General features: G+C 36.5%; 1 protein-coding gene across 3 annotated transcripts in view; it reads left to right on the top strand.

Annotated features, from left to right (window-relative positions):
* LOC150080668 (fibrillin-2-like) overlaps positions 1-27,332 on the top strand; it is a 1,460,049-nt gene that overhangs the window by 1,110,825 nt on the left and 321,892 nt on the right. For 2 of the 3 annotated variants that reach the window (XM_090381968.1, XM_090381967.1), the window contains exons 48-49: positions 15,640-15,765; positions 24,700-24,852. In XM_090381968.1, the coding sequence (XP_090238094.1) occupies positions 15,640-15,765; positions 24,700-24,852 (279 nt within the window). The remainder of the gene's footprint in view (positions 1-15,639; positions 15,766-24,699; positions 24,853-27,332) is intronic. The other variant, XM_090381969.1, reaches the window with a different exon arrangement.

Below are 27,332 nucleotides of genomic sequence, written 5' to 3'. Positions count from 1 at the left end.
AATCTGATTCATCCCCTTCCTGCTAGAGTTTAAATAAGTAAAGAACTCTTTGCTGTTTTTCTTTGCATCCTTTGCCAAAGATTTCTTGTAATCTGCCTTTGCTTGCTTAACTTCCTTTGTGACTTGGTTACAGACCAGCTCTCATCTATTATAGGCTTCCATGTCACCTGTTAATTTATATGTATCCCATGCATTTTTCTTCTCCTCCACATGTCTCATTAGTTCATCTGACATCCATTTAGGCATAAACCTTGAATAATATTTTTTAATTCACACGAAAAGCCTAGTAGTTTCCAAGATTAATTCTTTGAATGTTTCCCATTTTAAGTTTGCTGTTGGTAACATCATCAGTTGGCCCCACTGTATAGAATATAAATACTGTCTCAGATCACTGTAGTCACCTTTATGAAAGCAAAAACACTTCCCTTTACCCCTGTTGGTAGTTACCTCTTTGAGTAAATCCCACTTGCACACTGTGATCACTGCCACCTAGTGCTTCCTTTATCTGCAGATTGTTAATGCATGAAGAATCACTACTCATAATCTGATCAAGAGTACTCCCTCTAGTTGTCCCCTGAACATGCTGCTGTAGAAAACAATCATCCAATAAATCCACAAAAGCCTTGCTAGTGTATGTGTGAGCAATCCACAAATTCCAGTCAATATTTGGGAAATTAAAATCCCCCATTACCAGACACTCTGATTTACTGGCCCAATCTAATTCTCTGTACAGTTGTTTATTATACTCAACAGAGTCGTTAGGCCTATAACACACTCCTCCTCTCAATTTTGCTTTCCCAGTGCTTATGTCACACCAAACTGACTCGACACTGCACTGTCCAGCCATGTTGATTGGCTATACTTCCTGGATTTTATGTGTTTCTTAACTAATATCATAACCCCTCCTCCCTTCCTATCCTGTTTATCCTTCCTGTACACATTATACTCCCTAAATTCCATTTCTACATTCCTTATATCTGTGTGACACCACGTCTCTGATATCCAAACAATACCTGCCTTTAATGTTTTGACCAACACCTCAAATTCATCAAATTTATTTACCAAACTCCTAGCATTGGTGTACATGCAAGTATACATGCAGCTGTTCCTATTCTTAGCTACCCTAACACAGCCCATGTATTTACTTGTTGCACAATGACTCCAAGCAGTCCCTGGAATCCCCTGCACCTTATTTTCCAGGCTGCTGCTCATTCCAGTAGAAGCAGTGTAAGAATCACTTTCACCTCTGCAGTGGCTACTGTTAATCTATTATTCTGTGATTCCCCCCCCCCAAGCTAGCAGTTTTCCGATCCACCTAATACTGCTCCGATAGCATCAGCAAATATTCTTGCACCCTTTCTATTTAAGTGTATCCTATCCCTCTAGAAGCAGTCTCTCCTGTTAACAAGCACAGACCAGGCTGAGAAAATTTCTACTCCTTGAGCCTTGTACAATGTCTCCAGGGCCAAATTGATCAACAAGGCTCTCATCATAAACTCCCTCCTGTCGTGTCTGGTTTTGTTAAGGAGAAATCTTGTCTGACCAGTTTGATTCAGTACTACGATATAGTCACAAAGGAACTGAATGCCAAAAATAATTTTGATATCCATGTACTTGGATTTCAGGAAAGTTTTTGATAGTGTTGCACATAAAAAATTACTGCACAAATTGGACCAGTGTGACATTAAGGGCAAGTTGTTGCAATGGATTTAGTTGATTTGATTTTTTATGGCACAAAAACAATGCTGCTGTGAATAAAAGGATAGTTAATTGGGGAAAGACAGAGTGGTAATCGACTGACATTGCTTTTCATGGATGATGTTATTAGTGGAGTCTCCTTGGGTTCAGCATTAGACCCATTGTTGCTTTATATATTTATCAGTGATTTTGATAAAGGCATGTCATGCTTAATGTCCAAGTTTGCAAATGATACCAAGGTTGGCCGAGTGATTAGACAGGAAAGATTGTAATACAACAGGATCTATAAAAGTTATGCAGATAGGCTGAGAAATGCCGATTGAAGTTTAACATCGATAAATGCAAGGTATTGCATATGGGTTGCAGTAATCCTAGAATATCTTACCAATTTTGTGATACTATGCTCAGGGTTATGGAAAATAAAATACCTGGTAATTGTGCAGTCAGATGTGAAGTTCTCTGAGTAGTGCATACATACAGGACACTAATGGAGTTTTGTAAATGATATACAGGAATTTTTCTAGTAGGAATAAGGAGGTGATTATTCCATTGCATAAAGCAATGATTAGCCCACATCTCGAGTACTGCATGCATGTCTGATGGCCTCATTTCAGGAATGGTGTAGAGCTGCTGGAATGAGCAGAGAAAGGCAACAAGATTGTTGAGGGGTAACAAAGAGGTGTCTTACCAAAGAAGTCTCAGTCCTGCAAATTGCAGTGTCTTGAGACTAGCCACCGATGAGATGATCTGATTGAGGTGTTTAAGGCTTTGAATAGATTGAGCGAGCTAGGTGCTGATGAGATTCTTCCACACATATGGGGGAACATAAATTGAAATTGAGGAAGGACTTGTGTGGAAATTTGCCTTTACCCAGCGGGTGGTTGATTGCTAGAACAAACTTCCACACATGGAAGTTTGTGGAAGTCGATAGCTTAATTAAATTCAAAAAAGAACTAGACAGACTATTGGAGGGAATGGATAAGTAAAATGGAAAGTGTTGGTTTTCTGTTTTTTTTTTTTTTTTTGGCCGATGCTGTGTAAGCTTGTTTTCTTGTATCAATTACCACTACTAATTCTAATGCCAATACTATTGAAATTCCACTATTGGGGATCCAGCCATGTGTGGCTACCTAACTGAAGAAAAGGTTTAATAGATTCACAGAATGCATTCATGAGAGCGAGGCTTCACAGCAGCAGCAGAGTCATTTCCTGACTAAGCCTTGATTCAAAAAACTTTTTCAATTTACACACACACACACACACACACACTCTCTCTCTCTCGCTCTCTCTCTCTCTCTCTCTCTCTCTCTCTCTCTCTCTTCTGCTTTGGATGTAGGTAATTATTTAACTCCAAATTAACATGACAAAATTAAGAATTCCACATATTGTGATGAACCAAATATTCTTCTTCTGTTGATAATTCATGAAATTTAAGGCATTCAATTAAATAACAGTGGAAAATCATTATGTCTTTCCACTACATCTTGCTGCAGTCAAAGGTACTGTGAAGTTTCTTCACATACCATATCACTATTATTCTTTCACTATGACTTCTTTAAAGTTTCGTTGTGTATTACATTGGTCAACAAATTTTTAATTGCTTTTGTTTCTTTGATGAAAGTATTTTTCCTGTATTGTTTTGCATGTTCAGAGTTGAGAAATCTCATTAAAAAAAACTATTTTTTTCTCAAGTTTTGAAACTACTTGCTATGTCTTATATTCTATAAAATATGCTAGCTAAGCCTAAAACAGGATAAATAAAGAACATCCGCAGACTGTTTTAATATATATTATATTGAAAAATAATAAGAATTGATACATTTTTATTTATTTAAAAATATATATATTTAATCATATTGATCAAGAAAATACATAAAATCACTTGATTCACATTTTACACTTCTTCTCTGCGTGTCGTTTGTACTCCACATCTGGGTCATCTCTTGTCACAGTCCTGCACTAGTCAGCTAGAGTTCCATTTGTGTTGCTTCTCCATTAGTGAGATATCCTGATGGAATCTCTTGCCATGCTCATCACTTAATGCCACAGTTTTCTGGGAAAAAATCCAAATGGGATTGAAGAAAGTGTATTTTTAATGAAATGTTGCAGGCTAATTTATGGTATGATCAGAAAGGTTTTGCACAAGCGGTTTATAGCTATCTGCCCTGTTGTTTCTTATCAAGCTGTTTGTTGCTTCATATTTGAAAGCATCCCAGTCCACTTTCTCATGACCACAGAGGATCTGGTCAAAGTGTTCATCCTTGAAAAGGTCCCGTATATCTGGACCAATGTACACACTTTCCTTTATTTTGGCCTCATTAAGCCATGGAAATTTTTCCTTGAGGTATTTGAAAGCTGGTCCATCTTGATCCATAGCCTTCATAAATTTTTTCATGTCCCAATTTTATGTAGGGGATACAGTATTTTGCTTGACTCAACCATGAACTCTAATGAACATTTTTTATCCCTGGATCAAGTGATTGCCTTGAAGGCAGTCACTCGATCCAGTTCTACTGTCCATGTTACCAGGTTCTACCGTTCCATTTACAAATCCATCAACTACAAGAAGTACCAATTTGGGTGAACAAATTGGTACTTCTTGTAGTTGATGGATTCAATAAGAAATTTCATATTATTGTATGATTCTTTCATATGAACTGTCATAGCCTATTGAAATTGATGGTAGTATATTGACATTATGTAATAGCACTGCTTTTAAACTCAATATAGAAGAATCTATGAAGGATCTATGTGGTCAATATTAAGTGAGTCCATTAATCCATTGATGTCAGTGCAGGCAACAAGGTTATTTTTCATTTAAAAAAACTTGGTTAAATCCTTTTGGCAGCACCAGTATATAAACACTTTTAACTTTATCTTGAAGGAGATTCTCCTGTTGCAGTCTTGAGCCTAAAAGGTCTGCTTTATTTTTTGGTAAATCATGATCTCCAATAAGATCATTTAATTCATTTTGCATAATTTTTTGTGGCTCTGCAGAGGGGAAATTGGAAATAAAATCAGGATCTGTTGATATGGAGTGTTCAGGTGATTTATCTCAGCCATAACCTGACTCTTCTTCAGATTCTAAAACATTCAGCTGGTGATTCATGAACAGGAAGTCCTTCTCTATGGAGTACTGGTTGAATAGCAGATGGTTTATTCGAGTATCTTAAGTTCCACTTTTTCTTCTTGGAAATCCCCTGCTGAAGAGATGGTACCATACAAAATTAACAGTCCATTATATGACCTGAAGGCTCTCTCCATATCATAGGCATGGTGAAAAGCATTGAGTGGCCTTTATGATTTAACCAGCTGTGAAGATTAGAAGCACAAGTATTGCAGCAAATATGAGTCTCCCAGCTTTTGTCTTAGTCAAAAGTCTTGGAGCCAAAATAACGATTGTATGGAGTTTTTTTTTTTTTTTGGTTTTTTTTTTTTTTGTTATCAGAGTAATGGCATGTTTCTATGATGCAAATAAACAAAAATTAGTTGCACTATTTGTACGCTTATGCAGCATAATAAATTTTAAGTTTTTGCCGAGTTGAAAACACCAAGATGGCACCGTTTTGAAACTTGTTGACATACTCATCAGTGGGCAGGTACGGTACTCTGTTGTTGCAATATTTTTCTATTAAACTATGCACACCATCAAGCATCTCTATATTGTGATGTTATACTTCATAACTGGATTGTCACTATTGCAAAACAGGGTACCTGCCCACCCACCGATGAGTAATCCAACAATCTTTGAAACGGTGCCATCTGGGTGGTGGTATTTGCCAAGAATAAGTAACATTAGTCTTCTCCACTGGTGAAGAGTTACTTATTCAAAACAGTGCAATACCTCGGCAACTTGTTGTGAAGGGGGATCACAATATGAGATGCAAAAAATTATGCATTCATACTACCTGTAGTATGAATAGATACTATAGGTAGTATGAATATAGAAATGATGGAAGTGCCATACCCATGCATAAACCAATTTTTTCATACTCTTAAGATATTCGGTCAAGAAATATTTTTCAACAAGCATTATTAGTAAAATTTCATGGATAGGGAAATAAGAAGTTGCAATGGTGCTGAAAAATTGGCCATTTTTAATTGATTCAGATGGCAGTAGCATTAGCATTAGCATTAGTAGAGGCATTTGATGCAAGAAAGCAAGCTTATGCAGCATCAGCCAAAAAAAGAAAGAAAAAAAAAAAAATCCACTTCCACTTCACCCCTCTGTTCGTTCAAAATACCTGTCCAGCTGAGCCTTAAACTTATTTAGGCTATCAACCTCCACCACAAGGGATGGAAGTCTGTTCCACCAACCAACCACCTGCAGTAATCAAATAGAATCCAAGCCATCTCCAATTATGACCTTTTTAATAAAAAAAATCATCAAATTGAAAGTGGCTTCATCTCAGTGGTCACATTACATGGTGACTATAGAGTACAATGTTGAACATCATCTTTTAAACAACCTGAAAGCCTGTGTCATTCCTTAAAAAAAAAAAAAAAAAAAAACTGTCTCTACGTGTTGATAATACACCTGTTATGGCAGACCCTAAAAAATGGAGTAATAAGAAAATTAATAGAGGTGATTGAGCACTTTGTAATAATTGGCTGTCCTTTTAATCTTATTAATTTGTGTACTAGAAAGGGAACTGCATGCCTTCCTGTGAAAGTGCATGAAAAGTTGGTGAAATTTTAATACCATATAGAAGGAAATGCTAAAAGTAAAGATAAATTTAAACTATTTCAGCTGATGCATGCCACTTGAGTAAAACAGATTTCGAAACATGTGTGTACACATTGGCTGTCTCTAATTAAATGTGTAACTAGACTGGTAGAACAGTGCCAACCCTTGACAAGTCTGTTTGAAGAAGAAGTCAGAAGTGATGAGAAAAGCAATATGTGCACTTTCAGAGTTACTGAATCGAAGCATACAACAAGCATTCATTTGTGGGTGGTACTGACATGTTCAAAAACCAGTCCATAATCCAAACATTTTGAAAAAGGACAAATTTAGAACTCCAGAAAAATAGAAATCCTAGCCATGTTATCCTCACTCATGTAGAAAATCTGTTTATATTTCTCCCTTCTGGCTTGAATAAAGCAATTTGTTTGTTTCTTTTAAATGTTATGCCAACATTTGAAAATCTGAACATAGCTCTTCAATCTAATATAGCTCATTTCCATATACTGTGGTCATAGATATGTTGAAGAATATTATGTGCAAATTAATTTTATTGGTTTCAAAATCTTCCATTTCCAATTTGAAAATTGATTGCCATAGGTGAACCAGAAGGATGATTCTGACTTAATCGCAGGCATTTCTACTGCCAAGGTCATGGAGCATCGAAAACATTTGAGTATTCTGTTCTTTTGTTCAGTGAGGAAATACTTTATTGTTGCAGGTGACTATGTGGTGCACAAGTTCCCATTGAAAAATAATGTTCTTATAAATGCTGAGGTAACACAGATTTCATCAATTGGTAGTGTATCATTTTCAAATTTGAAAGTTTTCTTGTTGAGAAGCTTCCACTACTTGTGTGGTGAAAGATAAAGAAATAGATGTTACTCCATCTATTTTTTGCAGCAGCAGTTCTGACAGTTTCAGAACTGATGCTGCAAAGATTTGATGTACAGTGGTCCTTGGTTGGAGAACTGAATTGCACAAGAAAGCTTGAAATAAAGCAAATTATTCCACATCATGGTTGCTATTTCAGTGATTCCTCATAGCAATGTTGAGTGTGAGGGAATATTCAACCATGTGAGAAAAACAAAAACTGAGTTCAGAATAGAAATGTGTTTTTCTCTGAAATGTGTAAAGCTTTAGAAATTCTCCTTACAGCCAAGTCTGGACATCATTGTGAACGAACCTTTGATACAGCATTTCTGAAGAGGGGAAAGTCTGTAACAGTATCTTTCTTCCGGCAATCAAACTCAGTTGACATCTGATAGAATGTCCAAACAAAAATCCACAGACAGAAAGATCCTAGGTAAGCTAATGTTTGAAAGCAAACTCTAGTAGATAAACAATGCTGTGGTTCTATTCTAATATAAAATATGTTTTTTGCCAGTGAAATTTAATTTCTAGTGTAATGTGGACCTTATAAAACCTCCTGCTTTTTCTAAAAAAGATCCTGCTTTCCTCCTGTTTTTCAGGAGGAAAACAGTTTTCCCCTAATACCTATAAACACTGCGAACAATACAACTTGCCGTCACGGTAGCTGAACTAAAATAAACTCTGCTACAGAAAAAACACAATGCAGTTGGCCCTGATGAAACACATTATGCAATGATACAACAATTAGATAAACAATCCAAATTAGCCCTGTTAGATCTATTCAACGAGATATACCTCGAAAATACTTTTCCAGACAAATGGCACTAGCGTTCTCAAAACAGTGAAAGCATATGAGAAAGCATATGATACCACCTGATATCAAGAAAGCATATGATACCACCTGATACAGTAGTATACTTAGATGGTTACATCAACTTGGCCTTAGAGGACATCTACCCGTCTACATAGGTAATTTCCTTATGAATCGGACTTTCCAAGTACAAATAAACAACACACTTTCTAAAACCTATCAGGAAGAAGGAACATACTATCCCTCAAGAATCTGTACTAAGTTCCACACTATTTGCAGTCTGGTTCAGTACAATAATAGAACAAATACAAAACAACATCTTCACAACTGTTTATTGCAAGAAATGCCGATAATTTAGCATTAGCATTAGTAGTCGAAATACATGTATAGCTGAGCCTTAAATTTATTTAGGCTATCAACTTCCACAACAAGGGATGGAAGTCTGTTCCATCAACCAACTACCCGCTGGCTAAAAGCAAATTTCCGCACATCTATCCTATGTCTATCTTTCCTCAATTTGAATTTATGCCCTCTCAGGTGATTATTCTGAGCAAGAGGCAGAATCTCATCAGCATTGAGCATGCTCAAACCATTCAATGCTTTATACACCTCTATCAGATCACCTCACCAGTGCCTAGTCTCCAGACACTGTAATTTGCAAAACTTAAGCCTTTCTTCATAAGAGCAACCCTTTGTTACATTCACTAATCTTGTTGCCCTTCTCTGTACTCGTTCCAGCAGCTCTATCCTTCTTGAAATGAGGCCTCCAGACTTGTATACAGTACTCAAGGTGTGGCCTGACCATTGCCTTATACAAGGGAATAATCACCTCCTTATCCCTGATAGAAAAATTCCTGTATATCATAGACAAGACACCATGAGCTACTCTTGCAACCCGTCTGCACTGCTCAGAGAACTACATATCTGCCTGCACAATTACCCCAGGTCCTTTTCATTCTCTACCACTGTCAGTGAAGTACCACAGAGTTGATACTTTGCTCTGAGGTTGCTGTTTCCCATATGTAGTACTTTACATTTGTCAACGTTAAACTTCATTTGCCACCTCTCAGCCCATCTGCTCAACCTTGTCCAGATCCTGTTGCAGCAGCATAGCATCAGTAGTGTCCTTAACAACCCTGCCAACCTTTGTATCGTCTGCAAACTTGGACATTAAGCTTGATATACCATCATCAATATTATTTCTAAATACAGAAAACAATAATGGACCCAACACTGAACCCTGAGGGTCTCCACTAATAACATTAGTCCACGATGAGCAGTTTCCATTGATTACCACTCTCTGTCTTCTCCCCCTCAACCACCCCTTTATCCATAGCAGCAATTTGCCTCCAATGCCACACTGCTCCAATTTGTGCAGCAGTCTTCCATGTACAACAGTATCAAAAGCCTAACATCCAAGTATATAATATCAAAGTTATTCCCTGCATCCAGTTCTTTTGTGACTGCATCATAGTAACCAATCAAATTGGTCAGGCAAGACTTCACCTTAACAAAACTGTGCTGTGTCCGAGCTATAACTGAAGTCTTGTCTAGATTATCCTGCAGTGCTTCTTTAACAAGTGCCTCCATTAATTTTCCTGGAACAGAAGTTAAATTCACAGGTCTATAATTACTTGTGTCAGCCTTTGATCCTCCTTTGTGAATTGGGGTCACATTTGCACATCTCCAGTCTATGGGTACCTCCCCTGAGTCCAAGGAAGCTCTCATGATTATGGGTAAGGGTTTGCTTACTTCCTTTGCTGCCTCCTTTAATATAGCTAGATAGATCCCACCACCTCAGGTGCCTTTCTTGTGTTTATCTTCAACAATTTCTCCTCCACTTTACTCTGTTATTACAAGATTATCTAGTTTACTGCCAGAGTTGAATACACCTCTAGCATTCCCCTCCCTGAATAACTCCTCATGTGTGAATGTCGATGCAAAATATTCATTTAGTTTGTTAGCTACCTGAGCAGGATCATCAACAGTTGAACCATCGATATCAAGTGGACCAATCTGATTCACCCCCCTTCCTTTTAGAGTTTACATAAGTAAAGAACTCTTTGCTGTTTTTCTTTGCATCCCTTGCCAAAGATTTCTCGTAATCTGCCTTCGCCTGCCTAACCTCCTTTGTAACTTAGTTACAGATCAACTTATATCTATCATAGGCTTCTGTGTCTATTTGTATTTGTCTTCTGTGTTAATTTGTATGTATCCCATGCATTTTGCTTCTCTGCCATATGTCTCATTAGTTCATCTGACATCCATTTAGGCCTAAACCTTGAACAATATTTCTTAGTTGGTATGTAAAACCTAGTAGCTTACAAGATAAGTTCTTTGAATGCTTCCCAATTTTAATTTGCTGTTGGCAACATCATCAGTTGGTCCCACTGTATAGAATTTAAATACTGTCTCAGACCATCGTAGTCGCCTTTACGAAAGCAGTAACCCTTTCCTTTACCCCTGATAGTAGATACCGCTTTGAGTAAATCCCACTTCAGCACACTGTGATCACATGCCACCTAGATTCTTAAGAATCTAGGTGGCAGTGATCAGATTCTTCAAGCATTAAGAATCTGCAGATTCTTAATGCTTGAAGAATCACTACTGATAATCAAATCAAGAGTATTACTCCCTCTAGTTGCCTCTCGAACATGCTGATGTAGAAAACAATCATCCAATAAATCCACAAAAACCTTGCTAGTGTGTGAGTGACCAACCCACAAATTCCAGTCAATATCTGGGAAATTAAAAGCCCCCATTATAAGACTCTCTGATTTACTGGCCCACTCTATTTCCCTGTACAGTTTCTTATTATACTCATCAGAGTCATTAGGCCTATAGGATACTCCTACTCTCAATTTTGATCTCCCAATGCTTATGTCACACCAAACTGACTCGACACTGCACTGTCCAGCGATGTCGACTGGCTTCACGTCCTTGGATTTTATGTATTTCTTAACTAATATCATAACCCCTCCTCCCTTCCTATCCTGTCTATCCTTTCTGTAGACGTTGTACTCCCCAAATTCAAGTTCTGCATTCCTTATATCTGTGTGACACCACGTCTCTGATATCCCAACAATATCCGCCTTTGATGCTTTGAGCAATACCTCAAATTCATCAAATTTATTTACCAAACTCCTTGCATTGGTGTACTCGCAAGTATACATGCACCTGTTCTTTTTTTTAGCTACCCTAACACAACCCATGTGTTTACTTGTACCTCAGTGACTCCCAGCAGTCTCTGAAATATCCTGCATCTTGTTTTCCAGGCTTCTGCTCATTCCAATAGAAGCAGTGCAAGAATTACTTTCACCTCTGCCAGTGGCTACTGTTAATCTCTTAGTCCTTGTATCCCCCCAAGCTAGCAGTTTTCCGACCCACCTAACACTGCCTCGATAGCATCAGCAAATATTCTTGCACCCTTTCTATTTAAGTGTATCCCATCCCTGTAGAAGCAGTCCCTTCTGTAATAAGTACAGACCAGGCTAAAAAAAATTCTACCCCTTGAGCCTTGCACAATCTTTCCAGGGCCGAATTGATCGACAAGGCTCTCATCATATACTCCCTCCTATCGTGTCTGGGCAGAATTGCAGACACTTTCAAATTCAACCCTAAGTCACGCCTTTTTTTCAACAGTGGCCTGTATTTGTTAAGTAATTCTTCTTGTCTCTTACTCTTAATATCATTAATGCCAACGTGTACAACTATATCACTACCCCTTAAAAAATGATATCCGCTCTACATCATCATCATCATCAACCTTTGCCCCTGGAAGACATACCCTAGCCGTGTTCCACCTATCCTTTTTACAAAGCATGTTCCCCATTTCCCTGATGCCGACCGGGCTAGCCGGGTGGGTAAAGTGCCTGCCTGGCAACCCAAAGGTCGCAGGTTCGAATCCCGCCTCGGGCTTGGATCAAAGTACTGCAAAAACCTTGGGAGGTGCACTATGGCCACAGAAGTCGATGCGCCAACAACTACCAAAAAAAAAAAAAAAAAAAAACCATTTCCCTGACAATAGAGTCACCAACCACTACTAGTTCCTGTGGGATTTCAGCATTTCTTTTCAAGCACAGCATATGAGGACAATAGAACGACAATTACAAGTAGCTATAAACAAAGTCATAAAATGAACAGAAAGAAATGGATACAGAATTTCAGTACAAAACACCACATGTATACATTTCTGCAGAAAAAGGAATCTCCACCCAGATCCAGAACTCAGGTTGAAAAAACAGATGATTCCAGTTAAAAATAGTGTCCATTTCTTAGTACAGTCTATTTCGGTTATTTGGAATACATCGGGTCTAGTGCATTTTTGTCCGATTAAGTGGCTGCCCCAATTATCCGAAGTTTCACGTAAATAGTTAAAAATACAATGGCTTTACAATTGGCTCACTGTAAAATCAAATCACGTTACGATGGACTCACCATACTAAAGTATAATTCACTATACGATGTGTAGTAAGTGCTGGTCATTGTGATCATGTTTGTGAATTGAATTTTAATTCTATTAAACAGCGATTCTAATTATCGAAAATAGGAGAAATATTATCCACAGCCTATAAAAGTAAAGATATATTAAGCACAAATTTGGCACGTCCGTAGCCAGGTGGGCAGGAGCAGTAGTGTGTAGCACACGCTTCTTGATTAGACCGGGGTTCGAGCCTGGGACCACCAAACACGGAGGATGCGGAAGGTTAGGGAATGACCACTGCATATTCCCAGCCCGGATAAAGGGTGAGGGTTGGTGTCAGGAAGGGCATCCGGCCGCAAAAATTTCATGCCAAAACAAGAAAAAAAAGTTGACCCCATATGTAATGGGAAAAAGCGAGGGAAAAAAAAAAAAAAACCCCAAATTTACCCTTTCTTACCTTACTAATTAAAAAATTAAATGATATGTGAAAATCGGAAGAATATACATGATAATCGGAATAATTAATACGTACTGTAATATGTACATACTAACTAGCTGACATTCCTGTTCACTGACATTTGTAGGTGGGGGTTAAAATTTAAAACAGTAAAAAGATAAGAAATCAATAACAAAGAACACTGCACAAATTGCAAGTAACATGATACGCGCAAGTGAGAATGGAGTAATTAGTTACGAAGCTTTAAAAATAAGAATGAAGGGAAGATTCTGAAAATTAATTTTTTTATGACTGAATATTTCATGGAAGTGTAAACACATTTCACCATAATAACCCGCTAAATTCCAGCTGTCAGTATTATCGCAAATTCAATAAGATTGAGTTTACTATCCATTTATGATAGATTGCACTAACAGAAAAGCCTAATAAACAGGTGATTGCTAATTGTTTTATGGTTTTATGTTTGTTGTTTTATGGTTTTATGTTTGTTGTTTTATGGTTGTGACCTCCAGAAATCAGACCGAACCACGTGGTACAGTTGGAGACAATCATAGGGTAATCTCCAGTGTTGCGGTCTCCTGCCTCGATTAAACGACGTGTTGTCCCAATTAAGTGAAGTAAATGCTGGCTATTTTCTCGATTGGGTTCTGTTTTTTAAGATTTGACCCAAATAAATGGCTGCCCCGATTAACCGGTGCCCCAAAAAACTGGAATCCACTGTACTTGTTTTTGACAAAAAAATTTTTAATTTTTTTGGAGCATATCAGTCACATAAGAGTCCACTGTCTGAAGAAAATGAATATCTTAAAAGTCCTATCTGTCATATCCTGGGGAGCAGATAGAACAATACTACTCCATTTATATCACCTACTCATTCGGTCTAAATTAGAGTATGGTGTCCAAGTCTACAACTCGGCAAGACCTAGTGCCATGAGATGGCTTGACCCACTACATCACTGTGCACTTTGAATAGCTCTTGGAGCTTTCCATACCTTGCCTGTGCAGAGCCTCTACGCTGAGGCCCAAGAACCTCCTTTACAAATTAGAAGACATAATCAATTACTTTTTTATGGAGCTAAAATAAAATCCCTACCAGGTCACCCCCTACAGAAAACTCTTTTTACATCAGAATGGGAACAACATTATCAACAACAACAACAAAAAAGAATTGATAAACCTGCAAGCATGAGATTAAAAAACCTTCTCCTCAGTAGTAGAGAACTTAATCTAGATCTTATTACTCCACTGACAAAGCAGTCTAATGCCACCATGGATAATCAAAAAGCCTACATATGACTTCTCCTTCTGGTTCTGGAGCAAAGAAGCTCTCCCTCATATATACTATCAACATCTGCATGCTACTTACAAGTAACAATTTTTAGATCATTGCATCCTATATACAGATGGCTCAAAAACTGACTCTCAAGTGGGAGCAACAGTTTATTCTTCAGATATCACATTAGTCCAAAGACTCTCAAAAGATTGAACCATTATACTGCAGAACTATAGGCCATTATGTTAGTCTTAAATCAAATTGAACTTACAGGCTCTCAGAACAGCATCATTTTCACGGACTCCCTTAGTTCTGTGATAGCTATACAAAATATCGGTTCTAATAAACATCCGCTCCAACAAAAAATCCAATGCCGATTATCAAAGCTCATTGAACAAGGTCATAACATTAGACTCTGCTGGACCCCCAAGTCATGTCGGAATACATGGCAATGAACAAGCAGACATAGCTGCTAAAGAGCCAACAGCAACATATCTGCACCCGAATACATTCCTTTCTCAGATTACAAACAAGTTATTCATCACAGCAAGACACATCACTGGCAGCAGCAATGGCAAGTTCTAACCAATAACAAATTGCACCAAATTAAAAGTTTACTCCAACCATGGAAATCCAGAATACAACAAAACAGACATGATGAAGTGATACTTGCAAGGTTAAGAATAGGACACACTTATTTCAGCCACTGTCATCTCTTGTGAGGAGAGGATCCCCCTCTATATCCTACCTGCCACATACAACACACAGTAGAGCATGTACTAATTACTTGTCCAGCTTTTGCAGCCGAATGTCGAAACTGCTTTAAAGAGTTAATAACCAAGCATCACTCCCTCACTCTCAAAACCATATTGGAAGACAGGAAAAATATAGCAGATGTTGTTCAGTTCCTCAAGGAAATAAACTTCTGTAATCAAATATGAAATCAAATATCTCTGCAGTAAGTTATAGACACCCTGTGACCCTTCCTTAGAAATCATTCCCAACAAAATATAAACACGAATAGAATTGCCGTATAAAACCCTCCAGGCACATTTTATCCACAGTAGCACTTGTGTCAAGAACACTCAAATCAAATCAAATCAAACCCTGATACCTAGCTTTTTGAAAGTGAAAATTTGGTAAATCTTCCTGATTAGAGAATCACACTTTCTTCTTTAATGATCAGAATACTAAAATAGTTAGTAAATTTCATTTAATAGTGCTAGATTGGTGTGCATTTTGCTCATTAGTGGAAGTTGGGAGTGCCCAGGAATTGGCAGTTCATCCCATGAGATCTGTTGAATTTGACACTACTCTTTTATATGCTCCTCAACAAACAGAAGAAAAAACAAAATAAAATAAAAATATGGATTTAAAAATTTTTTTATTAATGTAACCAAATTTTTAAATTTCCTTTCAGATATTGATGAATGCCGAACAGTATCCTTATTGTGTTATGGAGGATCGTGTATAAATACAGAGGGTAGTTTTAGATGTACCTGTCCACGTGGATTTATGATATCATCAGATGAAAAAGAATGTCTAGGTACACATACCCATATATATATATATAGTAGTTGCATATTGCTCTAAACTAATCAGATTAGGTATGTTTTTGATAATGATTTTTATTTGATGATTTTAAAATATTTAAATAGAACATATCTCATTTTGAAACATTACAGTTCTGTGCATATTTAAAAATATTCACATTGTTATTGAAAATTAGGTAATAAAAGAAATTCCAGGAATTAATAAGTATTTACAATTTTGTTTAATAGTTTACATAATGCAAAGGTGATGGTAATATTTTTTACAAAGTATATAGAGTAATTTTTTTGATAAATTCTACTGAGATATCACATTTTAATTGTATTCAATACTAATTAAAAATGTCCATTGAAATTCTGTATGCACAACTTTATGCATTCAAGCTGTTGCCCTTCAAATACTTTCAAATTGGCTCCAATGAATTAACTGTAGAGGATCAGGTGTTTAGTTAGAAAAAATTTGTTTCCTTAATTTGTTTATATTATCGTGTAAATTTAAATTTGGTTTTTTTGGGAAATTAATTTTTTTTTGAAATACAGTACACTGGACTCCCGCTAGTCCGAACTAATTGGGACCGAGCCCTGTTCGGATTAGCAGAATTTCGGATTAGCCGAATAACGTACCCCAGATTTTAAAATAAATAAGGAGTGAGTGACGTTGATAGCTTGAAGTAATGCTTCAGGAAATCACAAGCTACCTTTGATGATGATCATTAAATCAGCGAAGCCGAGAGCGCTTTTAAAAATATGAACATTAACAATCTTCCAGTTCATTACAAAAGTCAAAAAAAAGCTTGGATGAACGGACAGCTTTTCATTGAGTGGTTTCATAATCAATTTGTCTCAGCAGTGAAACGTTTCAGCAATGAAAATGATTTGCCACCTCGCGCCATTCTCCTCATAGACAATGCGCCATCCCACCCAGACGTTTCTGAGTTTACATCAGGGGATATAAAGGCAGCTTTCTTACCGCCTAATGTAACACCGTTATTACAGCCCATGGACCAGGGGGTGTTACAATCTATCAAGCTTGCATACAGAAAGAAATATCTTAGGTCCTTGATAGAAGATAACACCAATTCACTTTCTTTACATGAGAAAATGAAACAAGTGAACTTAAAAGATGTTGTATATTGGGTTGCTGAGCTGTGGGAGAGTGTAACCGGTGGCAAAACATAGCATCTTCTAATCGATTTTCATCGTTACGTCAAAAGAAATTAACAGAGTTTGTTACTTCTGAAAAATGGCTTTTGTTCTTGTTTTGGTGTATAAGTATTGATCTGTAGTTTTAATAGGCCATGTCAAACACTGATTTATTAATTTTGTATTAGTACAGTACTACAATAAAATACAATTTTTTTGTGGAATTCTAAATGTCTTTGTACCATTAATACCATTTAAATTTAACGTATTTAACATACATTTTGCGAACTAAAAAATTTCCTCTCCGCTGACCGAAACGTGTTCGGATTAGGCGGACGTTCGGATTACCGGGATTCGGATTAGCGGGAGTGCACTGTGTTTTGAAAACTTAATCCATAATTTTATAGTGAGCATACTTTTTCAGTAATAAATAAAATTTTGATAACAGTTTAACTGCAATAAGATTTTGTTGCTTTTAACTCATTAAATATTTTGTTACTTTAAACTCTAATTATTTTGCTAATAATCTGTAATATTTTTGTTAGTTTAAATTCCATAATATTTTTGTTAGTTTAAATTCCATAATATTTTCTAAGTTCAATTCTTACCTAAATAATTATTATTATTACAAGATTCACTTTTAATACTTTGTCCAAGGATATCATGACCCAAGCAGCAGTAGTCACAAGTGTTTCCAGTGTGTCATGAGTTTGTTGCTTGTATAGCCTATGGCATGTATTCTGAGGTCAGTCTACTAAACAAAACAAGCTGAACTGATGATTCTTTTCTTTGCACCCAATGCAATGAGTTTACCAATCTTAAATTAAAACTTAATGCATTATTAGCATATGCATCATTTACAGATTTACAATAATATGCATCATTACAATAATATGCATCATTTACAGATTGGTTTCATTGATGATAATTCAAATAGGTAAAATTTTCTAACCTATTCTAACTGTGAATGTTTTGTTTTTTTTAACTTCCAAAATAGAAATGATTTTAAAAAATTTTAAATGTTCAGTTACTTACCAAGCTATTGCTCACAGTGATGTAGTTTAATTACCCATCTGTTGATAGGTAATTAAACTGTGCCTGCTTCACTGGTTTCTATCGTCCTGAGTTACTCCTATTACTGGTTTCTAAATAAATACTTTTGTATCAAAAAAAAAAGTGAAAATTGTTGACTCTGATGTCAAGTCATGCTAATATAGGATTGAAAAACAGACATGTATTACATATTCTTAAAATTGACTACTTCGATATGAATGATAGCAGTAGTAATGTAAAATTATTGAAGAAAGCACGCTTATATAGCATCAGCCAAAAAAAAAAAAAAAAAAAAAAAATCATTCACCCATCTAAAAAAATTTGTCTAGTATTTATTTAGCCCATCCACTTCCACAACAACAACAGATGGAAGCCTGCTCCAACAATCAACCATCCATCCTTCCTCTACTTGAATTTATTACCCCCTATAGTCTCAGCAAGTGGAAGAATATCATTAACATTCAGCTTACACAATTCATTGAAGGCTTTAAACACCTCAATCAGACCTCCCTGCACGATGCCTGGTCTTGAAATGCTGCAGTTTGTAGATCTGAAGCCTTTCTAGGTGAGAGCACGCTTTTGTTACCTTCACCAGTATGGTTGCCCATCTCAGCACCCATTCCAGCAGAGCTACATCCTTCCTAAAGTGAGGCCTCCAGACCTGTATAGAAAACTCAATATGTGGTGTAACCATGGCCTTATACAAAGGGATAATCAACTCTTTAACCCTGCTAGCAAAGATTCTATATATCATTGACAAAACCCCAGTAGTGCAGATATGCTGTCTTGGCAGCATATCTGCACTACTCAGAGAATTCCATGTCTGACTGCACAATTAACCAAAGTATTTTTCCATCTCTACTACCTTTTTCTGAGATCTTGTTGCAGTAGCTCTTGTTGCATTACCCTGATGACTGTCATTAATCACTTTGCCAATGTGTGTATCATTTGCAAACTTAGACATTAAGCCTGATATGCCTTCATCACTATCATTGATAAATATTAAAATAACAATGGACTCAGCACTGAACCCTGGGGAATTCCACTAATATCATTAGTCCACAAAGAGCAGTGCCCATTGATAACCACTCTCTGTCTTTTTCCACTTAACCATCCATTCATCCGTAGTAGTAACTTGCCTTTAATGCCACATTGCTCCAATTTGTACAGTAGTCTTTTATGTACAACAGTATCGAAAGCCTTTTCTGAAATCCAAGTATATGATGACAAAATAATTTTTTGCATCCAGTTCCTTGGTCACTGCATCATAATAACCTATCAGATTGGTTAGACAAGACTGCAAATCCATGCTGTGATTGAGTATAATTGTATGCCTGTTCAAATGGTGCTGCAGTACTTCTTTAACCAGTGATTCCATTAATTTCCCTGGAACAGAAGTTACGCTAACAGGTCTGCAATTACTTATGTCGCCTTTTGATCCCGTTTTTGGATTGGGGATTATTTGCACTTCTCCAGTCCATAGGGACCACTCTTGAATACAAAAATACTCTCATAATTATGGTTAAGGGTTTGCTTTCCTCCTTTGCTTCTTCCCTTAACATAATTGGATAGATTCCATCTACCCCAAGTGTTAACTAAGCTATTTTTTATGTCCATCCTTGACAATTTCTCCTCTAATTTCCTTTCAGTTATCACAAAGTCTTTAGCTCCTTGTTAGAGTTTGATAAACTTCTATTCTGGCATCTGCTTCCCTAAAGAATTCCTCATGTGTGAATGTAGATGCAAAATACCTGTTCAATTTGTACCCTACCTGAGCAAGGTCATCAACAGTTAATCCTTAGACATCAAGTGGCCCAATGTAATTCAGCGCCTTCCTTCTACTGTTAGTATAAGCATAGAAGCCTTTGCTATTTTTCTTTGCATTGTTTGCCAGAGACTTCTCATAATCTGCCTTAGCTTGCCTAACCTCTTTGTGACTTGATTACAGACTAATTTATATCTACCATAGGCTCCATATCACCTGATAATTTATGTGCATCCCATGCACTTTTCATCTCTGCCATGTGTCTCAATAGTTCATCTGACATCCATTTAGGTCTAAGCCTTAAATAAATAGTACAGCTACTCCCCAGCTTACGTAATACTCGACTTACAGAAATTCGACTTTATGTAAGTTTTTGCCAGCCGGTGCAAACTTAAAAAAATCGTGGAAACGTATTTTGCATCCCATTGGAATAAATGGAAGTATTGTGAAAATATTGTAATATGATTTCAATAACAGATTGTTCTTTCTTTTTTTTTTTTTTTTTTTGGTAATTCATTCCAAGACATCTGAAATTGAAATCATCACTATATAACTAAGCTATTTATCTCTCTAAAAGGTCATTTTTATATTGGAAATTGCACTTTTTTTTATATTGGAAATTACACTTTCATCATTATCATATATTCCATTATAAGAATAAATTTTGAACGCCTTCATGATATTTTTCTAAAACATATTTCTGGAGGTCACTACAATAAAACAATGAAAACAATTTGCACTTTCCGGTTTATTGGGCTTTTCTGTTAACGCAATTTATTATAAATGGGTAGTAAACTCGATCTTATTGCATTTGCGATAATGCCAATAACTGGAATAGCGTGGGTTTTTATGTTACATATTATGGTTAAATGAGTTCCCCTTCACTGAAATCTTCAATCATATAAAAAACATAAATAAATTTTCAGAATCTTCTCTTCATTCCTATTTGCTTATTACAATGGTGAAGGGAAATGGACCAACGAAAAGTGCAAGTTCTGGTAGTGCTAGGAAACGAAATAAAATTGATTTAGAAATTAAGGTGATTATTTAAAAATTATGAAGCAGGACAAAGTTTGTCATATATTGCACGGAATTAGGTCTCGCTGCTTCAACATTGAATATTATTTTAAGGGACAGTGCACATATAAAAGATCATGTTAAATGATCAATGCATTTAAGATCAGCAATGATCACAAAACAGCATTCAGGTGCTATATCAAAGATGGAAAAGCTATTAATAATATGGATGGAAAATCAGATTCAGAACAAGTGCCCTTGAGTCCAATGGCCATTCAAGCAAAAGCAAGAAGTATTTATGAAGACATTAAGGATAAGTACGGCAAACCCCAAGCCAAGTTCGTGGCAAGCAATGGATGGTTTAATAGGTTCAAGCATTGTGCTGGTTTCCAAAACATTAAAGTATACGGTGAAGTCACCAGTGCCAATTCTGCACTTGCAAAAAAATTTCGTAATGTGTTGGAAAAAACCCCTTCTAAATCTCCACCCTCAATTCCGCAACAGTGTGCTTATCAGCTGGAGAGTTAATTCTGGCAATGATGCTCGAAAGTTAAAACTTGCTGACGTTATGCCTGTCTCCTCTCTCTTTTTTGTAATTTTATAATTTTGAAATTTTTGTAATTTTTCTTTTAATACCAACAATTCTTTGTTGGTATTAAAAGCCTAGTAGCTTCTTTGATTACTTCCCTGAATACTTTCCATTTAAAATTTGCTGTTAGTAACATCATCTGTTAGTCTCACTGCACAATTTAAAAACTGCCTGAGACCCCTGTAGTCACCCTTACGAAAGCAAAAGCCTTTCCTTTCCCATGATAGTAATGTCTTTAAATTCCACATTAGTATACTGTGATTGCTACCACCCAGTGGTTCTTTTACGTGCAGATTCTTAATGCATGAAGAATCACTGCTGATAACCAGATAAAGAGTATTTATTCTTCTTGTTGCCTCTCTAACATTCTACTGTAGAAAACAGTCATCCAAGAAAAAATCTTGCTAGTTTGTGAGTGACCAACCCACAAATTCCAGTGATCATCTTGAAAGTTAAAATCCCCCATTATGAGACATTCTGTTTTGCTGGCCCACTCTACTTCCCTGTATCGGTATGCTCATCACAGTTATTTGGTATACTCATCACAGTCATTAGGCTTATAACACTCCTACTCTCAATTTTATTTTTCCAGTGTTTATATCACAAAACACTGACTCAACATTACACTCGTCACCCAAATCAGCTGGGTGCACTGCCTTATATTTAATATTTTTCTTAACTAAGAGTATAACTCGTCCACCTCTCTTGCCCTGTCTGTCCTTCAAGTGATAATGAATACTCCTCATATTCATAATTATTATCACTTGAGTGATACCACATCTCTGCTGTTTCTACAATGTCTGCATTTGATGACATAATCAGTACTTCAAATTCATCAAATTTATTTACAATGATCCTAGCATTAGTGTAAATGCAAGTATAGATGCACATGTTCTTATTCTTAGTTACCCTAACACAGCCCATATATTCATTTGTTCCATGATGACCCACAGCAGGGCCTGAAATTCTGGACACCTTGCTTTCCAGGCTGCTGCATGGTAGCAATAGCAGCAAGGCAAGAATCACTTTCACGTCTGCCTGGAACAGTTTAACTATTAGTCTGTGTGTAGCCGCCCAAGCTAACAGTTTCCAACCCATTTATCACTGCCTCGATAGCATCAGGAAATATTCTTGCAATCCTTCTATTGAAGTGTATCTCATCCCTGTAATAACAGGCTCTCCTATTAACAAATACAGATCACACTGAGAAAAATTCTACACCATGAGCCTTGCACATTCTCTCCAGGGCCGAATCATTTGATAAGGTTCTCAACATATACTCCTTCCTATTTTGTCTACGCAGAATTGCAAATACTTTCAAATTCAGTCATAACTCGCGACTTTTTTTCCAAAATTGCCATTTACTTGTTGAGTGAGTCCTCAGATCTCTTACTCTTAATATCATTAGTGCCAGTGTGTACAACAATATCATGTTTTTTGCCAATTCAAAGATGATATCTGCTCTACAATGTCATCTACTTTTGGTCCTGATGAACATTTCCTGGTCCTATTCCACCTGTCTTTCTTGCACAACATATTTGCCATTTCCCTGACAATAGAGTCACCGACAATAACTAGCTCCTGTGGGACCAGTGCATTCTTTCTATAACACACTACCATTGTGTTGTCTGATTCACAAGAGTGAGCTCTAATGTTGAGTTGGGCAGCTGAGAGCTTGATGCCCCCTCCATTTTAATTCCTTTGAGGGCATCTACCCTACTCTTCAAACTCTCATAAACCCATCAGAATGCTGAATTGGTGCCTAAGTTTTTCATACTCTGCACACACACACAAAGACATCCTCCTTGGCTGGATCGTATCCTGTTCCAGATTTCTCTGCAAACATTTTACAATTGCACATTTTTTAGGTTGTGACAGGTTGGAGAATTATTATTATTATTATTATTATTATTATTATTATTAGCTATATGGTGCAAGGAAGCCTGAGGCTTATGCTGCACCAGCCAAAAAAAAAATCCCAAATTACCCTATTACCCTGAGAGAGAGAGAGAGAGAGAGAGAGAGAGAGAGAGAGAGAGAGAGAGAGAGAGAGAGAGAGAGAGAGAGAGAGAAAAGTAGAAGGGAATCACCAAGAAAGAGAAGAATGATGATATCCAGCTCAGGACCCTGGGTGTGCCAAGCCCATACTCACCAGATGTGAGCCCCCGGGGTTAAGTTTGACCCCTTTCGATCTCTCCGAAGCCACAGCACTCCTGCTGCATTGTGCCCATTGCTTTGCTGCTCTAGTGCGGGCATGATTTCCATTTAAATACAATTTAATTGATTAACAATGAAAATTAATAAGATTAATAAATTGTAATTGATTAATTTACAATACTATACTAAGGTGCATTTAGCTGCATTTAGATTCATAAATACAGTAATATGTATTACGTTATTTAGTTTTACATTATGCCTTATGCTATGAAGTTCAAGATATACATTACACTATACTATAATGATTGCAGTGTTAAATTAGTTATATCCTTGCTAAAATGTAAAAATTCCTTAGCTAAGCCAAAAAAAAAGGTATATGCCCAACAAGTGATTATAACCTTCGAACTACTTATTTATCACAATTAAAACCATACTATTCCTCTGGACTACTCGTTATATGCTACGATATTCATGCCAAAAAAACTAATATAGTAGGATTACGAAAGCCATAATTTACAGTCTCTAGCTAAATTTAAAAATAAGCTAACAAACTTGACTAAGACTATTTAAACTATTTGTAAAACAATTTGTCAATTAATCAAAAAAGATGGTAAAAATTTCCAAAAAATTTTCCGTTTCCACGAGCACAAAATTCTGTGATACATATATATATATATATATATATATTTATTTATTTTATTTTTTGTTTAAATGGACACCTCAAATACAAAAAGTATTAGAATCTGCAGTACTTAGAACCATGTAAGGGCTGAAAGCTGGAAAGACAGAAGGTGCTTCTTGATATTAGACTTAAATTTTTGCAGATTGTAATTAATTGGGAAAAAGATGTAAAGGAAGGTTGTTCCAAAGAATGAGAAGGAATAAATGAAGAAGAGGAAAAGTTAGTTTTATGTGATGAAATTCTGTTTTGTTCCATCACATATTTAATTGTTTTCATTCATTTATCTTTTGGCATTTTAATTCACAAATCCAGCAACTTGAAAGCATGGGATTACAATAGCAAGTCGTATATATATTCTCATTATTGATAAAATAAACAAAACGATTTAAAAAGTAAATATGGCATGAAACAATAAGTTATTGTTATTATTCTCTTGTCTTTTGCATAATATGAAAATACTCTTACAAAATCAGATTAATTATATACTATGAAACTAAACATGATTTCTTTAACTCTTATTATAGATATGAGGCAAAATTTCTGCTTTACAGAGTTTGAAAATGGTGTCTGTCTAAAACCACGTTTTACAAACATGACTAGACGAGAATGCTGCTGTATGAAAGGTTCTGTAGCATGGGGAACTGATCCATGTGAACTCTGTCCAGATCCTAGTCAAGGTAAGTATAAAATATTGCAATACCATAGCTGCCAACTCCCCATATTAACAATAGAGAATCCATCTTTTTTACTCAATTGAACCCTTCTCCATCACACCCTTATAATATAGTTGGTGACAAGAAATCCACCTTTTCTTTTTGCAAAAAATAGTAAGACATTAAAATTTGGAATTGATAGAAAATTTGAAATTGATTAGAATTTTTTTTAAATTTTGTTAATTTCTACTTATTTTCTTTAACAAATTGGCTTTCAGGTGTTCTGGTCTACAGTGTTAATTGTCTGATGCCACCAGGGGTTCCCCCATCTCCGTGTTCTAGTCTACATTGCAAAATAGACACATGACATAATAGCATTATTCTCTATAATATACAATAATTTCACAGTAATTGTGCAGTTCTAAACAATTAACAATGTGTCTGTTGGATGTCACTTTTAACTTCAGTAAGATAGCAAGGATATACAATAAAAAATTACAGAAGGCATATATGCAAGGTTTTCTACACATTATAAAATCTGAAAAAGTTACATGTTTGCCTCATGTCCTGTATGTGGATATGATTTTTCAATTTCAATTGGTGCAAAATTTGTTGAAATCAGACATTTCCAAACAAATTGATCAAGTACCAATGGGGTAACAAAAATAAAAAGCTGATCAGAAAAATGAAGACCATACTCAAGAAAGACAACATCTACAACAATTGACCGTTGACACTGCATTTATGGAACATGCCTACAAGAAGCACCGCAACCTATATACAGCCTACATTGACTTCTGCAAAGCCTTTGACTCTGTGTCCCATAGTTAGCTGATAGAGACACTAAAGATTTACAAAATCAACCATATCAAAATCAACCAAGAAGCAACCATATCAAAATAGAGGACCACCATGAAGGTGGTCCTCCATTTTGGTCCTCCAATAAATTTGATGAGATTGAAGTGCTAGTCAAGACATCAAAGGCAGATATTGTTGGGATATCAGAGACATGGTGTCACACAGACATAAGCAGTTCAGAACTGGAATTTGGGAAGTACAATGTGTACAGAGAGGATAGACAGGACAGGAAAGGAGGAGAGGTTATGCTGTTAGTTAAGAAACACATAAAATCTAAGGAAGTGCATCCAGTTGATGTTGGAGGACAATGCAATGTTGAGTCTGTTTGGTGTGACATAAGCACTGAGAAAGGAAGAATGAGTGTAGGTGTGTGTTATAGGTATAATGAATCTGATGATTATAATGAGCAGTTGTGCAGAGAAATAGAGTGGGCCAGTAAATAAGAGAGTCTTATAATGGGGGATTTTAATTTCCCAGATATTGACTGGAATTTGTGGGTTGGTCACTCACACACTAGCAAGGCTTTTGTGGATTTATTGGATGATTGTTTTCTACACCAGCATGTTCAGGAGGCAACTAGAGGGGTAATACTTTTGATCTGATTATCAGTAGTGATTTTTCATGCATCAAGAATCTGCAGATAAAGGAACCATTAGGTGGCAGTGATCACAGTGTGCTGAAGTGGGATTTACTCAAAGAGATAACTACCATCAAGGGTAAAGGGAAGGGTTTTTTCTTTCATAAAGGTAACTACGGTGGTCTGAGACGGTATTTAAATTCTATATGGTGGAACCAACTGATGATGTTACCAACAGCAAATTCAAAATGGGAAGCATTCAAAGAATTAATCTTGGAAGCTACTAGGCTTTTCATACCAACAAAGAAATATTGTTCGAGATTTAGGCCTAAATGGATGTCAGATGAACTAAGTAGACATGTGACAGAAAAGAAAAATGCATGGGATAGATATAAATTAACATGCGACACAGAAGCCTATGTGCTTCCGTAGCCAGGTGGGAAGGAGCAGCAGTGCGTAGCACACGCTTCTTGATTAGACCAGGGTTCGAGCCCGTCACCACCAAATACGGATGATGTGGAAAGGTCAGGGAATGACCACTGCATATCCTGGAGCAATATGGCCTTAGTTACTAATGCTCCTAAAAACCAAACAAACAACAAGCCTATGATAGATATAAGTTCGTCTGTAACCAAGTTACAAAGTAGGTTAGGCAGGCGAAGGCAGATTAGGAGAAATCTTTGGCAAAGGATGCAAAGAAAAACAGCAAGGAATTCTTTACTTATGTAAACTCTAGAAGGAATGGGATGAATCCAGTTGGTCCACTTGATATCAGTGGTTCAACTGTTGATGATCCTGCTCAGGTAGCTAACAAACTAAATGAATATTTTGCATCGACATTCACACATGAGGAGTTATTCGGGGAGGGGAATGCCAATGGTGTATTCAACTCTGGCAGTAAGCTAGATAATCTTGTAATAACTGAGAGTAAAGTGGAGGAGAAATTGTGGAAGATAAACACAAGAAAGGCACCTTGGGGGTGGATGGAATCTATCAAGCTATATTAAAGGAGGCGGCAAAGGAAGTAAGCAAACCCTTAGCCATAATTATGAGAGCTTCCCTGGCCTCA

Source organism: Mastigoproctus giganteus, chromosome 9 (assembly GCF_048544385.1).
Source record: "Mastigoproctus giganteus isolate SK-2022 chromosome 9, ASM4854438v1, whole genome shotgun sequence".
NCBI lineage: Eukaryota > Metazoa > Arthropoda > Arachnida > Uropygi > Thelyphonidae > Mastigoproctus > Mastigoproctus giganteus.
Note: the sequence above shows the minus strand (reverse complement) of the source record. Positions and strands in the feature narration are given on the sequence as shown.